The sequence below is a fragment of the Coccinella septempunctata genome, chromosome 7 (assembly GCF_907165205.1).
Source record: "Coccinella septempunctata chromosome 7, icCocSept1.1, whole genome shotgun sequence".
NCBI classification, from domain to species: domain Eukaryota; kingdom Metazoa; phylum Arthropoda; class Insecta; order Coleoptera; family Coccinellidae; genus Coccinella; species Coccinella septempunctata.
In genome coordinates, this window is record NC_058195.1 from 6,274,100 (window position 1) to 6,297,807 (window position 23,708).

The 23,708-nt window shown below is 35.0% G+C and overlaps 7 protein-coding genes across 9 annotated transcripts; 4 read left to right on the top strand and 3 right to left on the bottom strand.

Annotated features, from left to right (window-relative positions):
- Positions 1-312: 312 nt before the first annotated feature.
- LOC123317512 (zinc finger Y-chromosomal protein 1-like) lies at positions 313-2,364 on the bottom strand. Of its 2 annotated transcripts, none has more exons than XM_044904084.1 (2): positions 2,181-2,364; positions 313-2,117 (listed from the first exon to the last, which is right to left on the bottom strand). In XM_044904084.1, the coding sequence occupies exons 1-2, from the start codon at positions 2,222-2,224 to the stop codon at positions 722-724; spliced, it is 1,440 nt and encodes a 479-aa protein (XP_044760019.1). In that variant the 5' UTR covers positions 2,225-2,364; the 3' UTR covers positions 313-721. The 2 variants fall into 2 exon arrangements, with proteins under 2 accessions (XP_044760019.1, XP_044760018.1); XM_044904083.1 differs by having other exon boundaries at positions 313-2,120; positions 2,181-2,363.
- Positions 2,365-3,823: 1,459 nt separating this feature from the next.
- Positions 3,824-8,555, top strand: LOC123316971 (SWI/SNF-related matrix-associated actin-dependent regulator of chromatin subfamily A containing DEAD/H box 1 homolog). Its single transcript, XM_044903298.1, has 15 exons — positions 3,824-4,130; positions 4,195-4,454; positions 4,715-4,940; positions 5,238-5,319; positions 5,400-5,571; positions 5,632-5,816; positions 5,887-6,080; positions 6,177-6,315; positions 6,384-6,519; positions 6,574-6,711; positions 6,770-6,994; positions 7,050-7,277; positions 7,370-7,581; positions 7,968-8,251; positions 8,356-8,555. The coding sequence occupies exons 1-15, from the start codon at positions 4,022-4,024 to the stop codon at positions 8,460-8,462; spliced, it is 2,697 nt and encodes an 898-aa protein (XP_044759233.1). The 5' UTR covers positions 3,824-4,021; the 3' UTR covers positions 8,463-8,555.
- A 47-nt stretch (positions 8,556-8,602) lies between these two features.
- On the bottom strand, positions 8,603-9,756 carry LOC123316972 (dehydrodolichyl diphosphate synthase complex subunit DHDDS-like). The gene has a single exon (XM_044903299.1). It carries the CDS (start codon positions 9,569-9,571, stop codon positions 8,696-8,698), a length of 876 nt encoding a protein of 291 aa, XP_044759234.1. The 5' UTR covers positions 9,572-9,756; the 3' UTR covers positions 8,603-8,695.
- A 66-nt stretch (positions 9,757-9,822) lies between these two features.
- On the top strand, positions 9,823-11,382 carry LOC123316572 (26S proteasome non-ATPase regulatory subunit 14). The gene is made up of 4 exons (XM_044902718.1): positions 9,823-9,959; positions 10,034-10,214; positions 10,276-10,582; positions 10,649-11,382. Exons 2-4 carry the CDS (start codon positions 10,037-10,039, stop codon positions 11,097-11,099), a joined length of 936 nt encoding a protein of 311 aa, XP_044758653.1. The 5' UTR covers positions 9,823-9,959; positions 10,034-10,036; the 3' UTR covers positions 11,100-11,382.
- Positions 11,383-11,996: 614 nt separating this feature from the next.
- Positions 11,997-13,255, top strand: LOC123317359. The gene is made up of 3 exons (XM_044903848.1): positions 11,997-12,158; positions 12,314-12,566; positions 12,682-13,255. Exons 1-3 carry the CDS (start codon positions 12,129-12,131, stop codon positions 13,041-13,043), a joined length of 645 nt encoding a protein of 214 aa, XP_044759783.1. The 5' UTR covers positions 11,997-12,128; the 3' UTR covers positions 13,044-13,255.
- Positions 13,256-13,359: 104 nt separating this feature from the next.
- Positions 13,360-18,689, bottom strand: LOC123317358 (cationic amino acid transporter 4). Its single transcript, XM_044903846.1, has 6 exons — positions 18,561-18,689; positions 17,664-17,818; positions 17,207-17,455; positions 15,720-16,886; positions 14,283-14,447; positions 13,360-14,105 (listed from the first exon to the last, which is right to left on the bottom strand). The coding sequence occupies exons 2-6, from the start codon at positions 17,803-17,805 to the stop codon at positions 13,903-13,905; spliced, it is 1,926 nt and encodes a 641-aa protein (XP_044759781.1). The 5' UTR covers positions 17,806-17,818; positions 18,561-18,689; the 3' UTR covers positions 13,360-13,902.
- A 589-nt stretch (positions 18,690-19,278) lies between these two features.
- LOC123317214 (telomerase Cajal body protein 1 homolog) lies at positions 19,279-22,320 on the top strand. Of its 2 annotated transcripts, XR_006538150.1 has the most exons (6): positions 19,279-19,876; positions 20,054-20,331; positions 20,394-20,566; positions 20,646-21,334; positions 21,390-21,492; positions 21,547-21,672. XR_006538150.1 is itself a non-coding variant. In XM_044903627.1 (5 exons), exons 1-5 carry the CDS (start codon positions 19,518-19,520, stop codon positions 22,239-22,241), a joined length of 1,191 nt encoding a protein of 396 aa, XP_044759562.1. In that variant the 5' UTR covers positions 19,279-19,517; the 3' UTR covers positions 22,242-22,320. The 2 variants fall into 2 exon arrangements, 1 of the variants encoding a protein (XP_044759562.1); XM_044903627.1 differs by lacking the exons at positions 21,390-21,492; positions 21,547-21,672 and adding an exon at positions 22,026-22,320 and having other exon boundaries at positions 20,646-20,810.
- Positions 22,321-23,708: the final 1,388 nt, after the last annotated feature.

Below are 23,708 nucleotides of genomic sequence, written 5' to 3' on the forward strand. Positions count from 1 at the left end.
CCCTCCATACTATTGAGGCAGACACTATTTAACACATCAAAACAGATCAATTTTCCACCTTGTTCATTAACTCAATTATTGAGTTGTAGTATTGTTAGTCCAATACCAAGGATCGGCAGAATGTCGTTTGCCGTACTACCGATACATCTACGGCATCTCTTATTATAATACACTGAGTTTTCAACAGACTACATTTCTTTCATCTGAAAAGGGACGGTGAAAAGAGATTTCCGATCATGAAATGCTGTAGTGCTGATGAAATTTCGAAATCTTAATTGTATTAGGTATGAATTGGACATAAGAAAAGTAATATTTATACGGAAAAAATACTTTATTACAAAAATTCCTAACTATGAAAACACAGTAAGGAAATAATTACGTTGAACACAGTTTTTCAATGCACCACCATATTTTACCTCTTCAAAGTAAAACATCATTGAATCTCATAAATCACAGAACTTCTGAGAAGTATTTCGGTACCGACATAAAAGCAGGATAGAAAAATTTCATGAAGTGATTTTCAATAAATTTGGCCAATAAACCTTGTAAAAAAACTATTGGACGCTTTGAATAAAATGCAACAAAATTTTTTTTTTCAAGAACATTAATTAAATTTCATATGATATGTACGGTGGACATTTTCCACCACGTGAGATTTTTTCCAAAAAATTAGAACACTTATTCATTCGATTTTCTATATATATTTTCTATTTTAGCAAAATCAGTTTGAGGTGAGGAGATTTTTTGATTTATTTCTTAATAATCTCTTCCTATGACGATTCCTTATATGATACTTTAATGTGAAGTGTTTAGAATTCTTGTATTTACAATAAGGGCATTTATACATAATGTGGGAATGTGTCTTCATATGTAACTTCATCCAAATTTCACTATGATGTGTAAATTTACAGAAATTGCATTTTTTTAGAATTTCCGAAGTATGTTGGGGGAGATGATATAACAGATCTGTCAGACTAGTCACTATCATATGTGGACAATCAGGACAATGAAATATATCTTCATATGCCTTACGATCATTAAGTTGAGTAACAAAATTCCATGGTAGACAATGTGGTTTCTCTCCAGAATGTTTTTTCCTAACATGGTCCACAAGAACCTGAAGCTGTAAATCCTCTGTTGAGGCTTTTTTCAACCAATACCCACAAATGCTACATTGCCTTAGAAGTGCTTCTTTATGTGTAGACATAACATGACATCTTAGGACCTTTTCATTATCAACCGGATATAAGCATTTTGCACATTTCAAATAAGCTCTATGGTTACTTCGAATATGTGACAATGAATATCCTGTTGTGGTAGACATAACATCATTACATGCTTGGCAATAACACACTTTCATATGTCTTAACAAATGTCTTTTAATTCGTTTTTCTGATTTGTGATTACAATAAGGGCATCCACTATTTGCGTTTTTCCCAGAGGTGTTCGATTCCATATAATTATCTTTTTCATAGCCATTAGTATTTGTAGCAGGTAATAAATTTTTTGGATTGAATCTATTAATAGGAAAGTGATCGCTTATTCTCAGTTTTATCCCTCTATCCTGAGCATATAACAATCTTTGTGTTATGGTGCAAATTTCTGTACTATTTTTCTTCTTATTTGAAATTTTTCCTTGATTGGAAAAATCCTTCTTACTTTCAGTCCCAGTTTTATTGATATCTTTTTGCACATAACTGCACATAACAGAAGCTTGTGGTGTTTCCTCTAAATGAGAATGATTAGAAGCAATTTTAGCATCCTTCTGACCATCCGATTTGTCACTTTCCATTTCATGATAATCATCATCACTAATAACTACTGCATCTTCCTCACATTGCAGACTCAACAAACGATCGGAAATAAACTTTTCAGGTTGACTTTCAAAAGGAAAATGTACGTCTGAATCCTTATTTTGGCTTGGAAAACGGGAGGAAGTTTCTGGCTGGTTGATAGTATTATTTTTACAAGCAGAGTCATTGATCACTACATCAATATTCACATTATTTTTCTCAGGAACAGGAAGTAGATGTTGTGCTACAAGTCTTTTGTCTTCCACGTTCCCTCCTTCAGGGAATTCTATATATATTTCATCATTTATAATAACATATCGTGGACTACTGAAAAGTTACGTATATTATTCAACTGAAAACTCACTCATTATCTGAGTATTGATTTACCTTTTCGACTTCCCTTCATTCTCAATATTATCACACAAAACCATTTTAATTGAAACACACCAACAACTTTTAAATATGCAGTATGCTGAAATATTAAATCCAGCTCTTTCAAACTCTTTAAATTTTCAGAAACGTTGGCATTTAAAAATCTAACCTAAATTCAAAACCTTCAAATTAAAACCACAGACTTGTTATTATGGTTTTCTTGTTCGTACTTCTCATAGGTTGGCTTATGCTGGTCTGAGTTCACTGGTTTCGGTTGGTCACATGGCCAGTATTCCGGATATGGCGGATGCCGGATATGAATTATCCAAGAAGATATTCGGCACTACCGAATTACCGATCACGCCTAGAGTAAAAAACCTCGTTCAATGAAATGTCTGTATAGCCTGTATACATATGAGAATTCAACGCACAAAATAAAAAAAAAACAATCTCGAGAAAGATTGAGATATTTGCTCAAGAATACTACCCTCCCGTAGATATCTCTATCTACCCTTACCGAGAATTCCGTTCAAAAATTGTTTACTTTTAACTGCCATTTATTAAATTCAAAAACTCTAAAAGAAGAGAAGAGCGCAGTTTTTTCTTCGGAAATCTATACAAAGTTTTTTCTTATATTCCACGAACGAACTTTTTTTTTAATTGGATAATGTGAATCTTTGGTAAAAACAATCAGTTAATTTTCTATATCATATGCTGAAATTTATTTTTCAATTCGGGTGAATCCTGAATATCCACAAGGATTAGTTTTTTTTACTACTGAAACAGTATCCGAATTATATTTCAACTTAAAGCACAAGTAAGTCGTACATAAAAGAGGCCTTTGATTGTGCGAAGCTGATCTATGTTTTTTATTGTCAATTATCAGTTTTGTCATTCATCATCAATTTTTATATAAAAAGTTTGATGAATGTTTTCTTGATGGTTTGAAAAGAAGCGAAATTGTTGGAGTTATTGAGTTGGATACCATAACAGTAAGTTTTTCATTTTTTTTTTCAACAATTTGAAATATCTTCTATATACTCTAATCACTTGACTGAATGAATCCATTTTAATAAGTTAATACATATTATCTGAATAGAGCAAGAAAGCGTGTTAATAACATTGTTCACTTGAAAATGTGTTGATTACTCGAGTATATTCTTATATTTTCATTGTTCATCAAGGCATTATGGAAAGAAATATTTTATTGGTTATTCAACACAGTTGGAGGCAGCTGAAATGATGCGTTTTTCAAATCTTATTCAGAAAATAATAAAACCATCACCTCAATTTCTTTACTTCATTTTATAAATTCACACAAATGCTAATTCAAAAGATATAGAATTACTGTGAAAAAATTCAACAATTTCAATTTGCCGCGGTGGGCTACGATCATATTTCAAAATCATCATTTTATGCTTGGAATGGAAATACCGAACTTATTTTTGAATTATGTTGAGTTTTTCAGGGTTTATTTTCTCTTATAAAGTCTGCGTAAAGGCTTTTGCAAAAAATAAATCATGTTTTGTTGGCGAACCTGTTTGCAAATTTATTTCACCAAAGAAAACAATCTGCAAAGTTTTGACTTAACCCATAGACATACCATAGACAATCTAAGACATACTAGACTTAACCAAAAATCGGACAGGTGACTGTGAGAAATTCTGTGCTTTCTGTTTCTGATTTACAGTTGGGAGTTTGGGACTTGGGAGAAAGAAACATTTGTGTAATTAACTTTGTAGATGTATTCGGGATTTGCAGATGAATGAATGATAACGGAATATAGTGGGACAGGATTTTAATTTGTATTTCATTTATATTTATACACATATTTTTAATATTCACTACTTATCACAATGTCTGATGATAATGGCTCTCAGTTGAACTTGCGAGGTTTTAGAATAAACAAAAAAGCTTTCAGTCATGAACCTATATCAACCTCAAGTAGTTCTATGAACGGTAATTGTATGTAGTGTGTTATTATTCGATTACTATCTTTTATATAAAATTTTTTCCCTATCCTTTCCAGCTACGGTATCTTCTGCAAATTCTTCAGCACCAAAAAGAAAGCGAATATTGATACTTCCTACTGATTCTGATTCAGAATCGGATTCCAACGATACTTCCCAATCTGTAAGTAGTAGTGCAACCGTAGAATCAAGTTCTCGTCATCAAAACCTAATCATTGTGAAAAACGGTGTGAGAAGAACAATGAAAACACCATCAATATTAGAGAAAGAACGTCAGATGAAATATTTGCTGGAGTTGTTTCCACATTTAGAGGCAATGGTGAGTGTTATTTTATTTTATGAACATAATTATGTTTTTTTCCTGAGAGGGTCCAAGAAAGAAATTAACAAGAACCCATTTAACTTAAAACCAAATGGTTGACTTGCTTTTTATTCCTTGATATTGAATTCTCTATTTTAAAGAACAATAGCCAGCCATACACATATTTTTGTGGAGTTTATGGTGTCATATACAAAATCATTTGAAAGGGTTTGAAATTGGGTAAATTGTAAGAAGAAATGGCCAATGTCTTGTTTCAGGTGGTCCATGATATGCTCTCAAAATATAATTTTAATACTGATGAGGCGGCTGCTGAACTGTCAAGGTTACATGGTAAAGAGGTTACAGAGGGTGGTTATGCGAATTGGAAGTTGGAATACCAACAGAGGGTCATCGAATCGAATGTCTCAAGTGTCCCAAGGGAAGAAATCCGTAGAAATTTCAAAAGACAAGCAGCGGGAAAACATCAATCTGACAGAAAACGAGGTTTGTTATTCGCATATTTGAGTTTCAAGATGATTAGGCACGATTATTAAAAAATATACAATCAATGAGAAATCATAGGTAGATTTAGTAATCTGGAGATAAATGTTCTCTCACAATACAATCTTGTGTAAGGTTCTATAGATGTTTTTACCAATGATTTTTACAACTTTGTCCTTTGAGGGTTTTGTATGGGTGATTTTTGGTGTTGAAAAAAAGACTTTCAAAACAGTAGTAACTCCTTGCACTCCACGCACAACCATTGCTGCCTTAATTGGACCTACTGCACTTTTATTTCAGTAAAAAAGAGACGAACAGAAGATGATGACACTGATGATAGCACAGGTGCTGCAGATTATAACGATCAAAGAGTATACAACAGGTAACTTGAACGTTAAGAATAAAAAATCAAAATTGTTCTTTGCATTTTTGACGTTGACATTCAGCAACCGATTATTTCAGTGACGAAGATACAGATACCGAGTTGAGTGACGAACTAATGGGTGATAAAAAAAATGTATTCGATTTCTTACAAAATGCAACATTAACGGAACTTCAGCTGATGAACAGCTGTTCTAAAAAAAAGGCTGAGGCATTAATGGAATCTCGTCCTTTCAATGGATGGATCGATTTAGTGAGTATAAATTCAAGATTATAATTTAATTCATGTGTCATTTCCAATATATATTTTCAGGTAGAAAAATTGGAGAAGAATAAAAATCTGAGCACCGACTTGCTGAACTCTGCACAGCAAGTTCTTTACGTCCGTAACAATATTAAGAATTTGATGAAGAAATGCACGAATATAGCAACATCGATGGAGAGGGCGGTGGCTGCGGGCGCGGGCGTTAAAGAGCAGCCGCGGAATTTATCATCAGCGTAAGTGAGCATATGTCGATCTGAATTTTGAAATTTTTTTTGTCTTCGGTATTTAACAGCTAATTTTCAGATTAAAATTGACGAGCTATCAAATGGTAGGTTTGAACTGGTTGGCAGTATTACATTCTCAGGGAGTGAATGGCATACTGGCAGACGAGATGGGCTTGGGTAAAACCGTACAAGTTATATCGTTCTTAGCTTATTTAAAAGAAACCGGTCAGGCCCAAGACACGCATTTAGTGGTTGTGCCGGCTTCAACCCTGGGTGAGTGATGTTAACTGTTATTTTTTTCTCATAATTTGTTGGAAATTTAAATGAAAACGTTTCACCTTGATCCTGAATAAATTCTTTATTTTACAGATAACTGGAGGAACGAATTTGCCAGATGGTGTCCAGAATTGAGGGTTTTTATGTATTACGGTAGTATAGAAGAAAGAAAAGTATTCAGGATAGAGTTCGCCCAAGGTGTACTCGAAGAATTCGACGTGGTACTTACAACGTGAGTATTAAGCATTGACGACTGCTAATTCTCGATAATTAATTCACTGTTACTCGTTTTAACCTCAGGTATACAACAGTGGCGAATACTCCGGAGGAACGAAAGATGTTCAAAGTGATCCCTATGCATTATGTGATATTCGATGAAGCTCATATGTTGAAGAACATGAATACTCAAAGATACGAGAACCTGATAAGAATTAACGTGAGTATTCAATTAAATACCTCCCAAATTCGCAATTTAAATGATGATTTTCAGGCGAAACACAGAATTCTGCTCACCGGTACCCCGCTGCAAAATAATCTCTTGGAATTAATGTCGTTGTTGATTTTTGTGATGCCGAAAATGTTTGCCGAGAAGACCACCGATATCAAGAGCCTCTTCCAGAAAGGCTCTGTGAGTATACCAACTTTAAACCTTTCGCATATTTTTATCGTACCTTTTTTTATTTCAGAAAAGCAACCAAGGCGATGGGGATTTACCGACTTTCGAAAAAGAACAAATCGAAAAGGCCAAAAGGATAATGAAGCCTTTCGTGCTGCGTCGATTGAAACAGGACGTTCTGAAGGATCTTCCTACCAAGACGGATCATGTGATACCGGTGCCGATGGCACCCACCCAAAAGGAACAGTATGAATCTCTGGTTGCTTCATACCAAGCGGCCAATATTGAGCGAAAGGTAATCTTTTATCGTTAGTGTATTTTTTTTCGATCTAACCCCGAATATGTCTCAGGAAAACGACGAGGTACCCCTGAACAGTATGACCATGATGACGGATTTAAGGAAACTCAGTAATCATCCACTTTTGTTGAGGTATCACTATGATTACACGCAAGTGGAAGAAATAGCTAAACGGCTTGCGAAAGATCCCGGTTATAAAGATACCAAAGAAGAATATATTATAGACGATTTGCTGTGCATGTCCGATTTTGATATTTATTCCCTTATCAAGAATTTTGCTGTGAGTATTCGTAAAAACGAAAATAAAATTGATAATAATAAAAATAACATTTATATTGTCATTATAATTGATGACTTAATTTTTTTTTTCAGTGCCTTGACGATTACGATCTTCCAGAAAATCTTATACTGTGTTCTGGAAAGTTTTTATTCTTGGATAAGTTACTAGCCGATCTCAAGCAAGGAGGTCATAGAGTACTAATTTTCAGTCAGTATGTTATTATGTTGAATATAATGGAGGAATACATGAAATTACGGAAACACGAATATTGTAGGTTAGATGGTAGCACCCCAGTTAGTTTAAGGTAAGTTTTGTTCATCGAACTAGCATTTCTTGCGTTTTAAAGTATTTTAATATGTCGTCTGAATCTTATTTCTTTTTATATGTGTATTTCTACTTGTCACTGTTCTCCTCCTAGACAATCGTGCAAATTTCAATGAAATATTGTTTGTGTTTTAAATCCCGGATGGTTTAAATTCTCAATCGAGCAAGGTAGGTGGCGTTGCAGTCGAGAAAACTTTTAAAACGGCAGGGTCGATTTCAATGAAATGTTAAGTGTGGGTTTGGGCGAGCCTCTGATTTTTTAGATTAGTAATAGGGGTCGATAGGAGGTTTTTTAGTCGAGATTATAATTTTTTTCAAAACCTGGAAGATTTAAACGAAATTTTGTTTTTTCCCTGGAATTTTTAGGCAAGAATTGATAAATGAATTCAACGATAATAAGGACATTTTTGTCTTCCTACTTTCCACGAAGGCTGGCGGTTTGGGAATAAATTTAACAGCCGCTGATACAGTCGTTATACATGACATCGATTTCAACCCATATAATGATAAGCAAGCAGAGGACAGGTGTCACAGAATGGGCCAAACTAGACCCGTAACAGTATATAGGTTAATTTCTCAGGGAACTATCGAAGAAGGCATGCTGGAAATGAATAAGGAAAAACTTAAATTGGAGAGACAAATTACAGATGGTGAGTTTTACGCGATATGTTGCCACATTTGGATTCACATCTTCCTCTGCGATGAACAAGAAAGCTTGTTTAACTTTGAAATTTATCTTGATTATCTTTTTCAGATGGTGACAATCCTGACGTTAAAAGTGTAGTGAGATTACTCTCATCTGCTCTCGGAGTGGAGTCTTCGAAGTTGGCGCATAATTCAATGAAAAAAACCGGGATATAACTTTTTTTAAATTTACTTTTGTACATTGAGATCGTGAAACCGATTGTATTTTTAATTGTTGGCAATTTTCAATAAACCAAGTTTTGATAAAAATTGTTTCAGTTTTGTTGCTGCGGGGTCTAGTTTTGAAGAAAACAAAGTGGGCTATTTGTAATATATTATGATTCGATTTTACAATTTCTTACATCTAAAATTCAAACGAAGCTCGTCTCCATGAACAAATCATGGAACATTCATTCATTCAAAGCATAAGTTTCCAGTAATTTGAATTTATTTTCTCTCAAAATCGATAGATATTTCTCAACTCTCTTATTCTGAGGTACACCAGCGGTACTGTTCAATTTTATTTCATCAAGTTTGTAGTAAGATTTCTGATAGTGAAGAATACAAACAACAAAGTCCCAGAACGAAAATTCAGGCCATAAGACCTGAGAAAAATAAACTATTGAATTCGAACTCTGCCATAACAAGAAGTCACTCAAACGAACTTCTCCTGAGGTCCTTATTAACAAATCAGGGAAAGAATTCAAATACAAACACTGCGATATCAGCCTATCGGTAACATCGTCCTTGTCTATCAATTCATCTTCTACCCCTTTTATCACACTTTTTACAGAAGTTGTTATTTCTTCTCTACTAACATAGGCGAATGCTATATTCAAAAATGATTTCGTGTTGTCTTTGGTAAGTAACATGGCTTTTGCTATAAGTTTTTGTAAATCTTTCCTCAACATTGAAAGGTCTCCTATAACTCTAACACAAATTCCCTCCATCATTAGCTTATTTTCTTCTTTTAAAAGATCTTTAAACTTTTCAGTAGCTAAATCCATAAGATCTGCAACTTCTTCAGGAGTTCTTTTGAAGTTTTCCATGCTGAAAGCGTATACTGTAACTTCTTTGATTCCCATTTCTTTACACCATTCCAAAGTCTCAGATAATTTGTCAAATCCCATAGTATGACCCACGACTTTCTCAACATTGATTTTCCTGGCGTATCGCCTGTTTCCATCCATAATAATGCCTACATGTTTTGGTATAGGTCCACATTTCAGTACGTTAACAAGGAAATACTGGAATTTGTTCAATGAGTTTTCTATTATCCAAGACATTATGAGCGTTGTTGAAATAATTGACAAGATTTTTCAACTATCTGATTTTCGATAATCTCCAACACGTCATAGTTATGTAAAATCCTATCCTATCAGTTTAGTTTTTATATATTATATCAATAAAAATTCAAATTGCATGAGGAAAAGTGACGACACCTGTTAAAGTCATTGACACGAACCACCTAGGATCACAGAATACTAGAAATTCCTCTTGTTTTTCAGACAGCTGTCAGTTTTTCAGTCAGCTGTCAGTTTTTCAGTCAGCTGTCAATTTTGACAGTTCAGTAATCAACACTTGTCAAAGTCAAATAACAAACGGTGATTTGCAAATTTAACACACTCCTTGTTTTTCAATTCATTACTGAGAGACCGAATAAGTTCACAATTAGTATGTATTAATAATTATTACTATTTTAGAGAGATTTAAAGGGAATTTGTTTCAAAAGTTTATTTTTATTTTAGCAAATGGATAGACTTCTCAGACTTGGTGGTGGCATGCCAGGATTGTCTCAAGCAGCTCCTCCGTCAGATGCCCCAGTAGTAGATACTGCAGAACAAGTCTATATTTCATCATTGGCCCTTCTTAAGATGTTGAAGCATGGAAGGGCTGGAGTACCAATGGAAGTTATGGGGTTAATGTTGGGTTAGTACTTCTGTTGATAACTCATTTCTCATCAAAACTGACTTCCAATTATATCTTCAAGGTGAATTTGTTGATGATTACACTGTGAGAGTAATTGATGTATTCGCCATGCCTCAAACTGGTACCGGTGTCAGTGTTGAAGCAGTAGATCCTGTTTTCCAAGCCAAAATGTTGGATATGCTTCGACAAACAGGCAGACCTGAAATGGTAGTTGGATGGTATCATTCTCACCCTGGTTTTGGTTGTTGGCTCTCTGGTGTAGATATTAACACTCAACAATCATTTGAAGCTTTGTCTGAACGTGCTGTTGCAGTTGTTGTTGACCCTATCCAATCCGTCAAAGGCAAGGTTGTCATTGATGCGTTCAGGTGAGACTGATTGTTTTGAGAAACAAAAATTAAAAACTAAAGTTGATTTGTTAATTGCATTTTTAGGTTAATCAATCCAAATATGATGGTATTAGGGCAAGAACCACGACAGACAACTTCTAACTTAGGGCATCTACAAAAACCTTCAGTTCAAGCCCTCATTCATGGTTTGAACCGCCATTATTACTCAATCAGTATAAACTATAGGAAAAATGAGTTAGAACAGAAAATGCTGCTCAATTTACACAAAAAATCGTGGATGGATGGGCTCACGCTTGCAGATTATTCTGAAAATTGTAGTGTAAACGAGAAAACCGTATCGGAAATGTTGGAACTGGCCAAAAATTACAATAGAGCTCTTGAAGACGAAGAAAAAATGACACCGGAGCAGTTAGCCATCAAAAATGTGGGAAAACAAGATCCTAAGAGACATTTAGAAGAAAAAGTTGATGTTCTCATGACAAATAATATTGTGCAGTGCTTAGGTTCTATGTTGGATACTGTGGTATTCAACTGATGCATTCTGATTTCAATAAACTATCGAAATATTTAAATTTCATCAGTATAATTTAATAAGTTCACTATTAAAAATAATTTCATATTTGTTTTTTATATTGGAGTTGAATTAAATTTATTGCCTTAAGCAGTTTATTTTTGATCAAGTCTGTTTTACGTTCATTTTTTAATTCATCATGGAAATGAATTGAGAAACAGTTTTAATAATTCTCATACATGAAAAAATCGAAATATTGTAAGGAAAGTTTTGACACTGAAGATACTTAATAAAAATATTAAACCAAGTGTAGTTTATGATTTTCTGGTCTTAGATTTTGGCTGGCTAAATTGGGAACTAGATATATATTCATTCTGGAGGAATGAATCTTATTTTAGGTGAAAATTCCTCGGGTATATGAAAATTTTAGTTTACTGCAGTGAACTGATATAATTCAGTGAAGTGAAACATAGTTTGTTATTTCTGGTTGCGAAGATCCAAAAATTGATTCAAATTTAAAGCTTGTTTTAGTTCTACTACAAGGAAAAAAGTTTTTTGAGTGAAAAAGCTGTGAAATTAAGGGGGCTTTTCATTAATTCAAAATATCTGAAAGAAACCATTCATTTTGAACTCAATTCGACCTGCACCTGAAGATGCACAATGATAGCGAAACACGTTATGTTGTTTGTGAGAATCATGTTATTAAATTTTTTGTTTTATTGTCATCTTTTGTACTGATATATCCAAACTGCCTTAATATTCTCAAAGTTTTGAGAAAATATTAAATATTCCTTATTATTACTCATTTCTAGGGTAGATATATATACTGATTGGTAATTATCTCTGAGATAAATTCATTGCTTCATTCTGAGAACGAACGTATTTTTGCCTATCGAAAACATCATTCAATCTTTTTGAACAATCAAGGCTTGGCGATTATTATCTGATTATTCAGAGTATTTATTTCGTTTTTCTCATATGATTATAATATACCTATTCAATTTTGGTAAATAGACTCAAATAATCGCCTGTGTTGTACCTACTCCATAAGAAATGGAAAAATATTTGAATTTAATTTTTTTGGTGAGTACGTATAGGTATATTATTATGAAATGAACGTATTTTCATTACTTCGCGAATGAAATTTGATGCAGAGAACAAAATATTACACTTAAGTATGCGACCGTATGATTGTTTGTACATTATATCTTGAAATTTCACAGATTAATTTTTTTCAGTTGTCATGCTCAACTGTTCTCGCAAATCCAGTGCAACTCAGGGATGTTGCACCGGTCAAAGAGTGCACAAAAGCTGGCATGATGTGCGAAAGTTGTTCTACTAGCGTAATGTGCGTGAAAATTGGTAACGAATTTCAGAAAGTTAATAGAATGACGTGCGCCACTGGAAGCTCTTGTTTGGGAGGTACATGTACCAAAGAAGTCAACCCTCCCTGTGATTATGCCACTGTTGACTTTCCCTGTCAATACCAGGGTGAGTTATTCTCATTTATTATAGTTATATACATTCACATACTAATTATTGGACCACATCAACATGATTTTCAAAGTAAATGCGAATAAGAGTTTAAATTGATTTTTTTTTGTAGGAGCATACCCCCACCCTGGGGATTGGTCTAAATTCGTGTACTGCATCCCAGACGCCACTGGAGTATTCACTGCCTACTCAGTAAACTGCGAGCCAGGTACAGGATACAACGCTAAAACAACGTACTGTAGTAGAAATCTGACAACCATCAGTCCCACAGTTTTTCCCATAGCAAGATGCCTGAGTCCAAGCACCACTCCTTTAGCTCATCCCGATAATCCTTCCATTTATTACATCTGCAGTCAGACCACTGGCACTGATAAGCTCTACCCCATCCAATTCACTTGTCCAAGTGGTGGTACCTTTGCAAATGGAGAATGTTCTATCGTTTTGAGCGATGAAAGTAAAAAAACATTGATATGATTCAGTTGCCTCGTTGACTTGCAGCAGTAATTAAATATTTTATGAAGGAGGGGGTATATGTATATGCTTAAGGTAGAAAAAGGAGCACTGATGAGGTACTTGGTATACTCTTCTCGAAGAAGCTTGAAAGTAGATTAGAGCACAGCCCTCTTAACTGTGTTTAAGAGGGCTGTGGTTAGAGCTTGTAATCGATTGATTATATTTGGAATACACCTGGATGTTTTATTGTTCCAGAGCCTTTACTACATACCCACTATACCATGGCATATTTAATAACCCTCAATTGAACATTTTTGAGTAGCAGTAAAAGATTCAATAAACCAAAATATGCATTTATTCAACATGTCCAAATCTCAACATATGAAACGCACACTATAATAATTTGGATTAAAATTTTTCAATAAATTCTCCTAAAAGTAATAAGAGATAACAATGATAATAGTCTCTCGTTCGGAAAACCTATAGCTATATCATACAATCAACTTAAATGTAGAAAATATAATAAAAGATTGAACTGAAATAGTGGCTTAACAAAAATCAACTAAAACATACATAATAAATGTGCGATTTTGCCTCAGATTAGTCATTATATAAGCGTCAGATTATCAGTCCCTACTTGTGCGTCGAAAATCTATAACAGCAATATAATATCTCGTACCTTTTTTTCTCAAACTATACCTTTCAATATTAGAAAATAAAAATGTTTATTCATGATAAACTCACACATATACCTCTCGAATATTATTTTGATTACATGGATAAGGCTCTCGGCGTCTTTCATAGTTCCTATAATCCTATTGTCCTTTCGTTTGAACTATCAAAAGTATCCTAACATAAAAAATATGTGGGATTAATATTCTCAGTCACTATCTTCGTCATCTATGATTGCCCTGCGGTCACCTGAAGCTTTCCTCTTGAACAAAGTTTGTTTTAAGTTCGTCCTAGTGGTGGATCCCCATTTTTCTTTCACTGCTTCCGATGAAGTCATCAGTACAGAGTAGGAGGTGCTCAAATCTTCCATTTTACTATGATGAATGCCGTAAAGGAAGTAAATGAGCATTCCTAGAAAAAAAAAACTCCAATTTTCAAACTGAAAGGTTCTACTATGTGGGTAGAAATTATATTCAGTTGGGAGGCAATCTTCTTTTAGAATTTTTATGTATATTCGTATTCTGCTTCCACCATAAATCTGAGTAATAATTTTTTTTTTGTCTGTATTGTTACTCAGAAAATACTCACCTAATACCATCCATACGAAGAATCTTAGCCAGGTCAGAATATTCAAATGGATCATGAATTCGATATTGCATAATATACTCAGAGCAGGCATCAAGGGTACCATCGGAACTTTGAATTTCAAGTTGGCTGAATCGTTTTGATGATGTGCGATAATCACAACCAGGCCTGAAAATTCGGTGGAATCAGCAAAACTCTGAATTCGGGAATATAATTCTCGAATCATGATTCTGAAAGAGCAACTCTTCTAGTAACAAATCTGAAAATTGCATCCATCTAGATGTAACTGTTCGGTCTTGACGAATTTTTAACTGAACCCATCTTTTTCAGGACTTTTCGAAGGTCAGCTTTCGAGTCGTTTATCTCTCAATAAAAGTAACCGTATATGGAAATGTGATACATATTCTGAAAGAGCAACTCTTCTAGTATTAAATCTGAAAATTTCATCCATCTCGGCGCAACTGTTCGGTCTTGACGAATTTTTAACTGAACCCATCTTTTTCAGAACTTTTCGAAGATCAGCTTTCGAGTCGTTTATCTCTCAATAAAAGTAACCGTAGATGGAAATGTGATACATTTTCTGAAAGAGCAACTCTTCTAGTAATAAATCTGAAAATTTCATCCATGTCGGCGCAACCGTTCGATCTTGACGAATTTTTAACTGAACCCATCTTTTTCAGGATTTTTCGAAGGTCAGCTTTCGAGTCGTTTATCTGTCAATAAAAGTAACCGTAGATGGAAATGTAATACATATTCTGAAAGAGCAACTCTTCTAGTATTAAATCTGAAAATTTCATCCATCTCGGCGCAACTGTTCGGTCTTGACGAATTTTTAACTGAACCCATCTTTTTCAGGACTCTTCGAAGATCAGCTTTCGAGTCGTTTATCTCTCAATAAAAGTAACCGTAGATGGAAATGTGATACATTTTCTGAAAGAGCAACTCTTCTAGTAATAAATCTGAAAATTTCATCCATGTCGGCGCAACCGTTCGATCTTGACGAATTTTTAACTGAACCCATCTTTTTCAGGATTTTTCGAAGGTCAGCTTTCGAGTCGTTTATCTGTCAATAAAAGTAACCGTAGATGGAAATGTAATACATATTCTGAAAGAGCAACTCTTCTAGTAATAAATCTGAAAATTTCATCCATCTAGGTGTAACTGTTCGGTCTTGAGGAAGTTTTAACTGACACTACATTTTTCGGGATTTTTGGAAGGACAACTTTGGACACCTGAATGTGATAAATATTCCAAAACAACAACACTTCTAATGACAAATCTCGATATTTCATCGAAAAGCTATCGCGTGAGGGCAGACCCGAGAGAATAAACCTGTTTAAACAATTTAAACGGACTGTAAAATAACCACGAATAATATGTGACAATGAGACAGGGTTCAGATGATGTCTGAAATAAGTCAGTTAAAAAGTCAATACTCACACGATGCCATGACGAATATGAAGAAACAAATCGAACCAATTGACCACCACGTTCCATACTCCAGATCATAATTGGAAACGTGGAGCATAATGCATAAAGCTGTACTGAAGAGTATGAACACTAAAGTTGACATGCATACTGCAGATCCCGCCTTGCATCTGCCCAGGACTGGAGCTAACCAGCTATATTGCACCCGCAAAGTACCAGCTAAATTCACAATTTCACTACTGGGGCTGGTTAATTCTGAAGACATCGAGCCTTCGGAATTGGGAGATGAGACGATTCTTTTGCTAGCTTCGTAATTAGGCCTATACCTCAGTATGATGACTGAGGCACTCACTATAGTGTAGGCTAGAAGTGTACCAATCGACATGAATTCTACCAGTTTCTCCAGATCGAACATCAAGGCTATAAGGGAGGTGAGAACTCCTGATATTACTAGATTAGCCAATGGTACTTGGGTCTTATCGTTAACATTCCCTAGAAAACCGAATAGAAGGCCGTCTTGTGCCATGGAATATATACATCTTGGAAGAGAGAATAGGGACCCAAATAGAGTTGTCGTCATACCACAAAGGGCCCCTAGGGACACCACATATTTCACCCAGTGCATACCAACGTGTGCGAAGGCTTCAGGTAGAGCTGCCTCAGGGTTTATATCGTGGTACGGTATCAGAAGAGTTAAGGCAGCAGCTACTAGTACATAACCCAAGGTAACAATCCCCATAGATATTATTGTAGCTACAGGAATGGAAAAACTGGGATTCTTAGCTTCCTCCCCAGAAGTAGCGATGCTATCGAATCCTACGAAAGCATAGAAGCAGGTGGCAGCCCCAGCAATTACACCTTCAAGTTTATACGGTAGAAATCCTCCTCTCACTTCTGTCCAATTGTCCCAGTCGGCGTAGTAAAATCCGACGGTTATTACGATACCCATAACGCATAAGTTGACCATTGTTAAGATACTGTTGACTATGGCGGATCCCTTGACTCCGATGCCTAGAAGCGAGGCGTATGTGAGGCATACCAAGCAGGCGAGTACATCAGGATAACGCCCAAAAAGGGCTTCATGTAATTCTCCTGTAAATGCAATTGTTGTGTTGCTGATGATGCCATCGAAAAGTGAATCCACATAGCCACTCCATGCCCTTGCCACAGATGCCGCCCCTATATTTGAGAACAGTTAGAGAACTGAATAATAATAGGAGATCTACAGTGTGTCCACCAGAAAAAGATCATAAATGACAATAAAAATTGTCGAAAAAGTTGTTCTGGATAAGGTAGGTATAGGTCAGTATACGTAGAATCTTTTTCTGGCTGACACACTGTATACTTATATATCCAAGGGTCATTGCTGAAAAAAAAAAGAAAATAGTCCAAAATAAAGGAATACCAATGGAATAGAAAATCTTCTTGAGAGAGAAAATGGAAAAGACTTAAATGTGATGAAATCTTCAATATATTTAGGTACTTGACATAGTTTTTACCTATCATGTGTTCTAGTAAGATATTCCAACCAATAACGAATGCGCAGAACTCGCCAATGCTGATGTAGGTGTAGATGTAAGCAGATCCAGCCTTAGGTATTCTTGTTCCGAATTCTGCATAGCATAATGCTGATAATATACAGGCCAAGCCTGCTAGCAAAAATGAAAATATTATGCCAGGTCCAGCTATATCCCTTGCCACTGTCCCTGTCAAAACGTATATTCCAGCCCCTACCATGTGTCCGATGCCTGAAATTCAGATTTATGACAGCTTCATTGGTCAATTAGCAGAATAATACAGGTAGAATCTAGAAGAAGCTCTGGAGAAGCCTTCTACTAATAAACCAATAGCAATAACTTGTACCTTGCGCCGTTTTGAAATGATTTTTTATGTGGAATTTGCAGTGAAGAGACTATCGAAATACATAATTACTTTGTTAGAAAAAAATTCACTCACCTAACAAAGTAATATCGAAAGTATTCAAACAACGATTCAGTGGAGTTTCCATGATGTCGCTAGGAATTTGCTTTGTTCTGTGCATTCTGGTCCAAATGTTGGACATAACGTGTTTGAGTATCTTTCTTCTTGAACTAGGCATTTTTGACGAAAACCTGAAAAGATTAAAATGTTTTTCAGATATTACAAATTCATCTTAGTATCACGTTCTTACTAAATAATGCAAATGGATCTACTGGAACCAAGATCAGTCACAAATTAAGAAAAGAATTCATTAAGAGGTCAACGTTTCTCCATAATTTTCAGACATCATCAGGACTGCAAGAGGACAAAAATATTGCAGTCTGTCTAAATGAATTTTTTACGCTCAGATATAAATAATAAACATTATGTTCATAAGTTAAGGTTCACGGTTATTAATTTTTGTATATGTACTGATGTGAAGAGATGTTGATGATGCGATGACAGACAGAATTGAGAGCTCTACAAATTATTTTTTCTCGGTTTTTCATTCATTGATTTACGCTGCATAAATTGAGTATTCAGATATTGGAAACTCCTTTATTATCCGTTTGTCAGAAAAATTTCATCCTGTTGAGAAAACGTGTATCGCAGAACAATTGCATTCGAGTTGTATGTCCAAATACATAAAAAAGTAGAACTTCAACTCTATATATAAAATGAAAAAAAGAGTGTAAAACCGCGAATGACAAAATCATCATCATTTCTATTATGTTTCCATTAACTATTGAATCCTTTCCTGTGATCCTTCCAAACTATAAGAAAATAACGCGAAGTCCCCTTTGATTTGAATCCAGCAGGAAGATCAATTATTCTTTTAAGGATTCTTGGAATAAGAAACAATGATTTACACGTATTGTACCACAACAAACTCACCCCTAAAATATATCCCACAAAATAATTTGAAAATCGGTGTCAAATGAAAAGATTTATGTACAATATGTTATCGAATATCCAGGAATTTCAGGGCATGTTTGGAATGGAGATGACGTCAAAAGATCGCGCAGACCTTTGGGACAATCAATACTTTATGGATGCGCCTGTCCATTTGTTAAATGAATGTTACAAATGTTAAATTTTCGTGTATGAAGAACTATCTCAAAGATTTTAACCAATTTTCTGCCTCACCGATGTAAGTGGACAGACACCTAAGCTAAGCAGAATCGCAATTCGATTTTTTACAGCAAGTAGAGAACAAAATTGAATGTTCATTTTCATTTTTGTCAGTTTTCCCATTTCTAAGAAAAAAAAATCTTTTCAGAGGCCTTCTTTAGGGGGTCATATCTGAATGAAGACTGCCGAAAAAAAAAATTTCATTTGAAAATCCCGCAACTATTCATGAACACTCTGTATAGCTCTCACGCCACACAATACCGTAGCCTGCAACCTACAATACATCAATCTGGTTTGTTGTTTCTGTGCAAGAAGTTCCGATGTAGGGAGTCTGGAATCTATACAAGTTTTAATTGATTAATTGATTATTAATTGATTAACACTGATTATTTGTATTATTATAATGTATAGTAGCTTCTTTTTCTTGAATTTACTGAACGTAAAAATTGATCCCTTGACATTGACAGTTTTGACACGCTTGGTAAGTGTCATTCTATGATTTGACATATTCGACTGTTTCCTGCAGAACTTTAAAAACGCAGTAATTTCCAATACAAAACTATTGATAATTAGTTTCCTATTTGATATATTTTTGTTGAAAGTGCACGGGACAAACATTACGTGAAAAAAATTGGACGGTTTCATAATTGATGTAGTTAAACTCTGGTTTTCTCTTATAGGTTATCTGTTAAATAGTTAACTGTTGTGAAATCCACTAATATGGCAGAGGGCGAATATGTGCCGGGGGTTGTTTATGACATGCCCACCCAGAATTATGTTTCTTTTAATTTCGAGAAATCAGCACTTGAATTGGGACGGATAGTTTGGCCGAATTATGATGATCAACATTATTTGAAAGGGTGCTATTGGTCACCGGATGGCACCTGCCTTCTGACAGTGGTGAGGGGCGCTGGGATGCATATTTGTGAATTACCAAATGACTTATATACCGCGGATGTGATGTTGACTAGTAGACCGATAACACCTTTAACTCCAGCGGTTAGTGTTCCGGAACAAGGCTTAATATATGATGTATGCTGGTACCCTGGGATGAACAGTTCTTCACCTGCAACGTGTTGGTAGGTCTTAGCTCAAAACTAACGGTATTACAGAAGAAGTTATCATTGTATATTCACTGGATTTCTGTAAGATTTCTTGTAGCCATGATTAAATAAAACTGCCTTCTTCAAAAATGACTTATGATGAAAAATGTCGAATATCAGTTTGAATATTTGGATATTACTCTTTGTTTCCAGCTGGCTATCGAGTGGACATGAAGGACCTGTACATCTTTGGGATGCCTTCACAGGAACATTGAGATGTTCTTATAGGGGTTACAATTCAGTTGACGAAATAGATCCTGCATTAAGTGTTTGTTTTTCTGCAGATGGACAAAGTATTTTTTGTGGTTCCAAAAAATCAGTTAAAATATTCCCAACAAGTCGACCCGGAAGGGAGTATCTGGCTTACGATGTTACTCATCCGGCTTCTTGTATAGTAGCTAGTGAAGCACAGCCAGGAGTTGTAGCCATAGGTGAGTTGCAGTACTATTTTGATAATGTTGCCTATTAAGCTATTTTCTCGCCTATTCTTTAGGTTCTTGGAAGAACACTATAGAATTAGTTTCTCAAAGTGACGGCACATTCAGACACCTATGCAAACTGCAGGGTCATAAAGGTGGTATTACCACAATGGCTTTCTCATTAGATGGCTACAAATTGTTCAGTGGGGCCAGAAAGGATAAAGAAATAATTTGTTGGGACTTGAGGGTAAGATTCAGAATTCAGAAATTTTTCTGGTTTTATCTGAAAATATAAATAAAATGTTCTGTCATCATTTCATTTTTAGGTACCTGGTCGTCCCCTCTTTTGTGTGGGTAGGGAAGTAAATACGAATCAAAAAATTGCCCTTGATATATCTAGATGCGGCAGATACTTGGTATCTGGAGGCACTGATGGTAAAGTTTTAGCATGGGACATATCACAAAATGTTACTCCACAGGAAAATTATCAGGTTTGTGGTGAATTTTTATTTATGATTATTTTTTCGTGTTTAGTTACGTTTGGAAGATTCTACCAGCACCAGAAACTGGGAAATTTCTATATTAGATCACAGGAACAACGATATGATGTTGCAACGATGGAGATTTAATTTTTTTCATAATTTTATCCTGAAGAAGTCTTAAAAAATTTTTGTGATGCTTAATGGTTGAATGAAAGGAGGCCACTCGGAATAGTTTTCTTAATTTTTTTAACATTATTCTCTTGGTGGTGTTCTTAGATTTGACATGAAACATGAGGTTAAAATCACTAAATATTTGTTATCAAGAAATCTTTTCTATATCTGCATGTTGCTGTGCTAACCTTCATTCATTTAACTTTGAGTAAGATTTTATCATCAAATATACATTTGTTATCGTAGATATTCTATTGTTGTGGGATTTGTTACTTTTCCATGAAAGTACCGTTTTTTTCACAACGTTCTAGGTTTTAATGCACTTACAGTTACCAACAAATTTAAAAGGTGTAACATGAGACGTAAGTTGACGAGAGATATTTCAGATCAATGTATTTCATAACTCAATTTCTACAGCACCACAACTATACATCCCTTAGAGAGCAACTGAATATAAACAATTAATAATAATTACAATAGTGGATCCTCTACCATCTGGGTGTCTGTTAAAATATCATAAGTACATAAACGTTCTTTCTTAAATGCACTTTAACTGAGTGACTGATATTTACAGGAATTCGGTGTTACAATCATCCGAATTATCCAACTGTAGCTTTCCTTTGAAATGTGGGACGACTCTTGATTATTTAGCCACTTCATTTTTATTTAAAAAAGACGTTACTTGTCGAAATATGATAGGCCACATAAAGTCACCCGAAATGAAGAACTTGTGAACTCTCTTGAATGATTTTTGTGAATTTACCACTACTATTTTGTTGAGTTCAAGTGAGGCAGATATTGTTATTCCGTTTTCAGAGTTTCATATTGTTTTGATATGTATTCATACAATAATTTTTTGTCTACTGAAGTTGTTAATGTTGAGTTTATTTTTATCTTGTTTTTCCTTTGTGTGACCTATTATATTTCGCAAGTAATAATTGCGAAAGAAATTGTAAAAATCGAGAGCCTTAGGAACAATGGTTATCCAACTGTTGGTAAACGTATCGTCCCCTTGAAGTATTTCCATGTGTTAATTATTGTTCAATGTTCCAGATGCCTTTACATACTGACTGTTGTAATGGGGTTAGCTTGCATCCAACTAAACCCATACTAGCGACATCTTCCGGTCAGCATCACACTATGGATCCGTTACATCACACAAGGAGCAGCTTCAGTTATGAGAATTCTCTTTGTATGTGGTGGTTAGGGAATCAGCAAGAAGATCCGGATCTGATTACAGCAATCATTAGAGCTGCCACGAACTCATAACATTGCATTAGAGGGAGGAAATTGGGTACTGACTTGTGTAAAAGTATATTTTCAATTTTAATAAATTAGATTTTTGAAACCTACTCTTTTTATTTGAATATCTTTTACCTACACATAAATCGTGGTTTTTCTTCTTCGTATGCGGCGAAAATTCAAAGCTGAACGACAGACGCAGGAATATTTTCAATGAGAAACTGACTGTCTCCATTTAGAGAAAAATTTTTAGTCAACTGCTTGGAACATGAATTATAGAGTGGAAAGATGCGAAACGAAGCGACTAAAGATGTCAGCGCCATCTGTGTTTCTAAGACCCTAAGACTGGTTGAAATATTAATAGGGAATACTCCTTCTGACGAAAATGATGTATTTTTTATGAAATATCTTTGAAAAGTAACATTTCGAAATAACCATTTCAATCGTTTCTCAAAAAAAATATTTCAAGCACTTAAAAATGAAAAATAAAAATGGGTATTTAAAGTTTGAAGCGTTTTGTGAGAATTGCATAAGCTGGCAACATCGACTGAAATATGCCTTGATAATAAGGGACAACAAATGCATTATCCTGGCTGTCTATGAAGTCAGCGACGAAGGTCGTGTAATTTTATAGGATTTTTATGGCCGGTTGCAGTTAGGGCTCGCCAGTAAGTACGCGCCTGTAGATCAACAGCTGTTATTTTATAAACAAGCTGATCGGACATTGTTCTTTTCATTGTCTTGTATGCTCTGTTGCCAAATCGTAAACTCCGCACAAAGCGATTTAAATTTTAAATCCCCATATTTGAAGGATGATTTTGAATAGTTTCCGCGGTGCATTTGAAAAATTCATGAATGAAACTCATAATTATTCAGTTTAAACTAGCATATAGTGATAACCCAAATTAAGGAGAATTCCCCAATCGAGGGCCATTTGCAGAAGAAGCATTTGAAATTATGTAAGATTTCAGTTGGCCATTTTGATCAAAGAGGCTTTGAATGTTTTGATTCTCGTACCGCCTTTTGTTTATCTAGCTCGTTGTAGTTGCTGATTAATGAATCTTTCATATAATCTTTGCATGGATACATATTCGATACTTCTCTGTCTAGGGCGACACTAAGGCAGTGAAACTCACTTCCTAATCTATTTGTAATGAAAATGGATGTGACAACAATGTCCGTGTGAATCATCTCAATTTCGATTGGCGACACTAAGCAACTATTATTAGTATTATTATTTGTACCGGGGTTGTTGTGGCTTGGCCTTCCTTATTTCGGGAACTGCGACCATGTAGATCTTTTGTTCTTTACAATACTCATTCATAAGAACCCGAGGAGGTCGTCAATGATGTTGATAAAACCGACAACATCCTTAAGAGCCTTGGCCGTTACTTCGTGAGTACCCAGGACTGGTTTCCCCATAAAAATGGTTCTTAGGCCAGCCAGCTCTGAACACTTGCATACTATGTATTCAGCTGTTTCTGCTTCTGATTC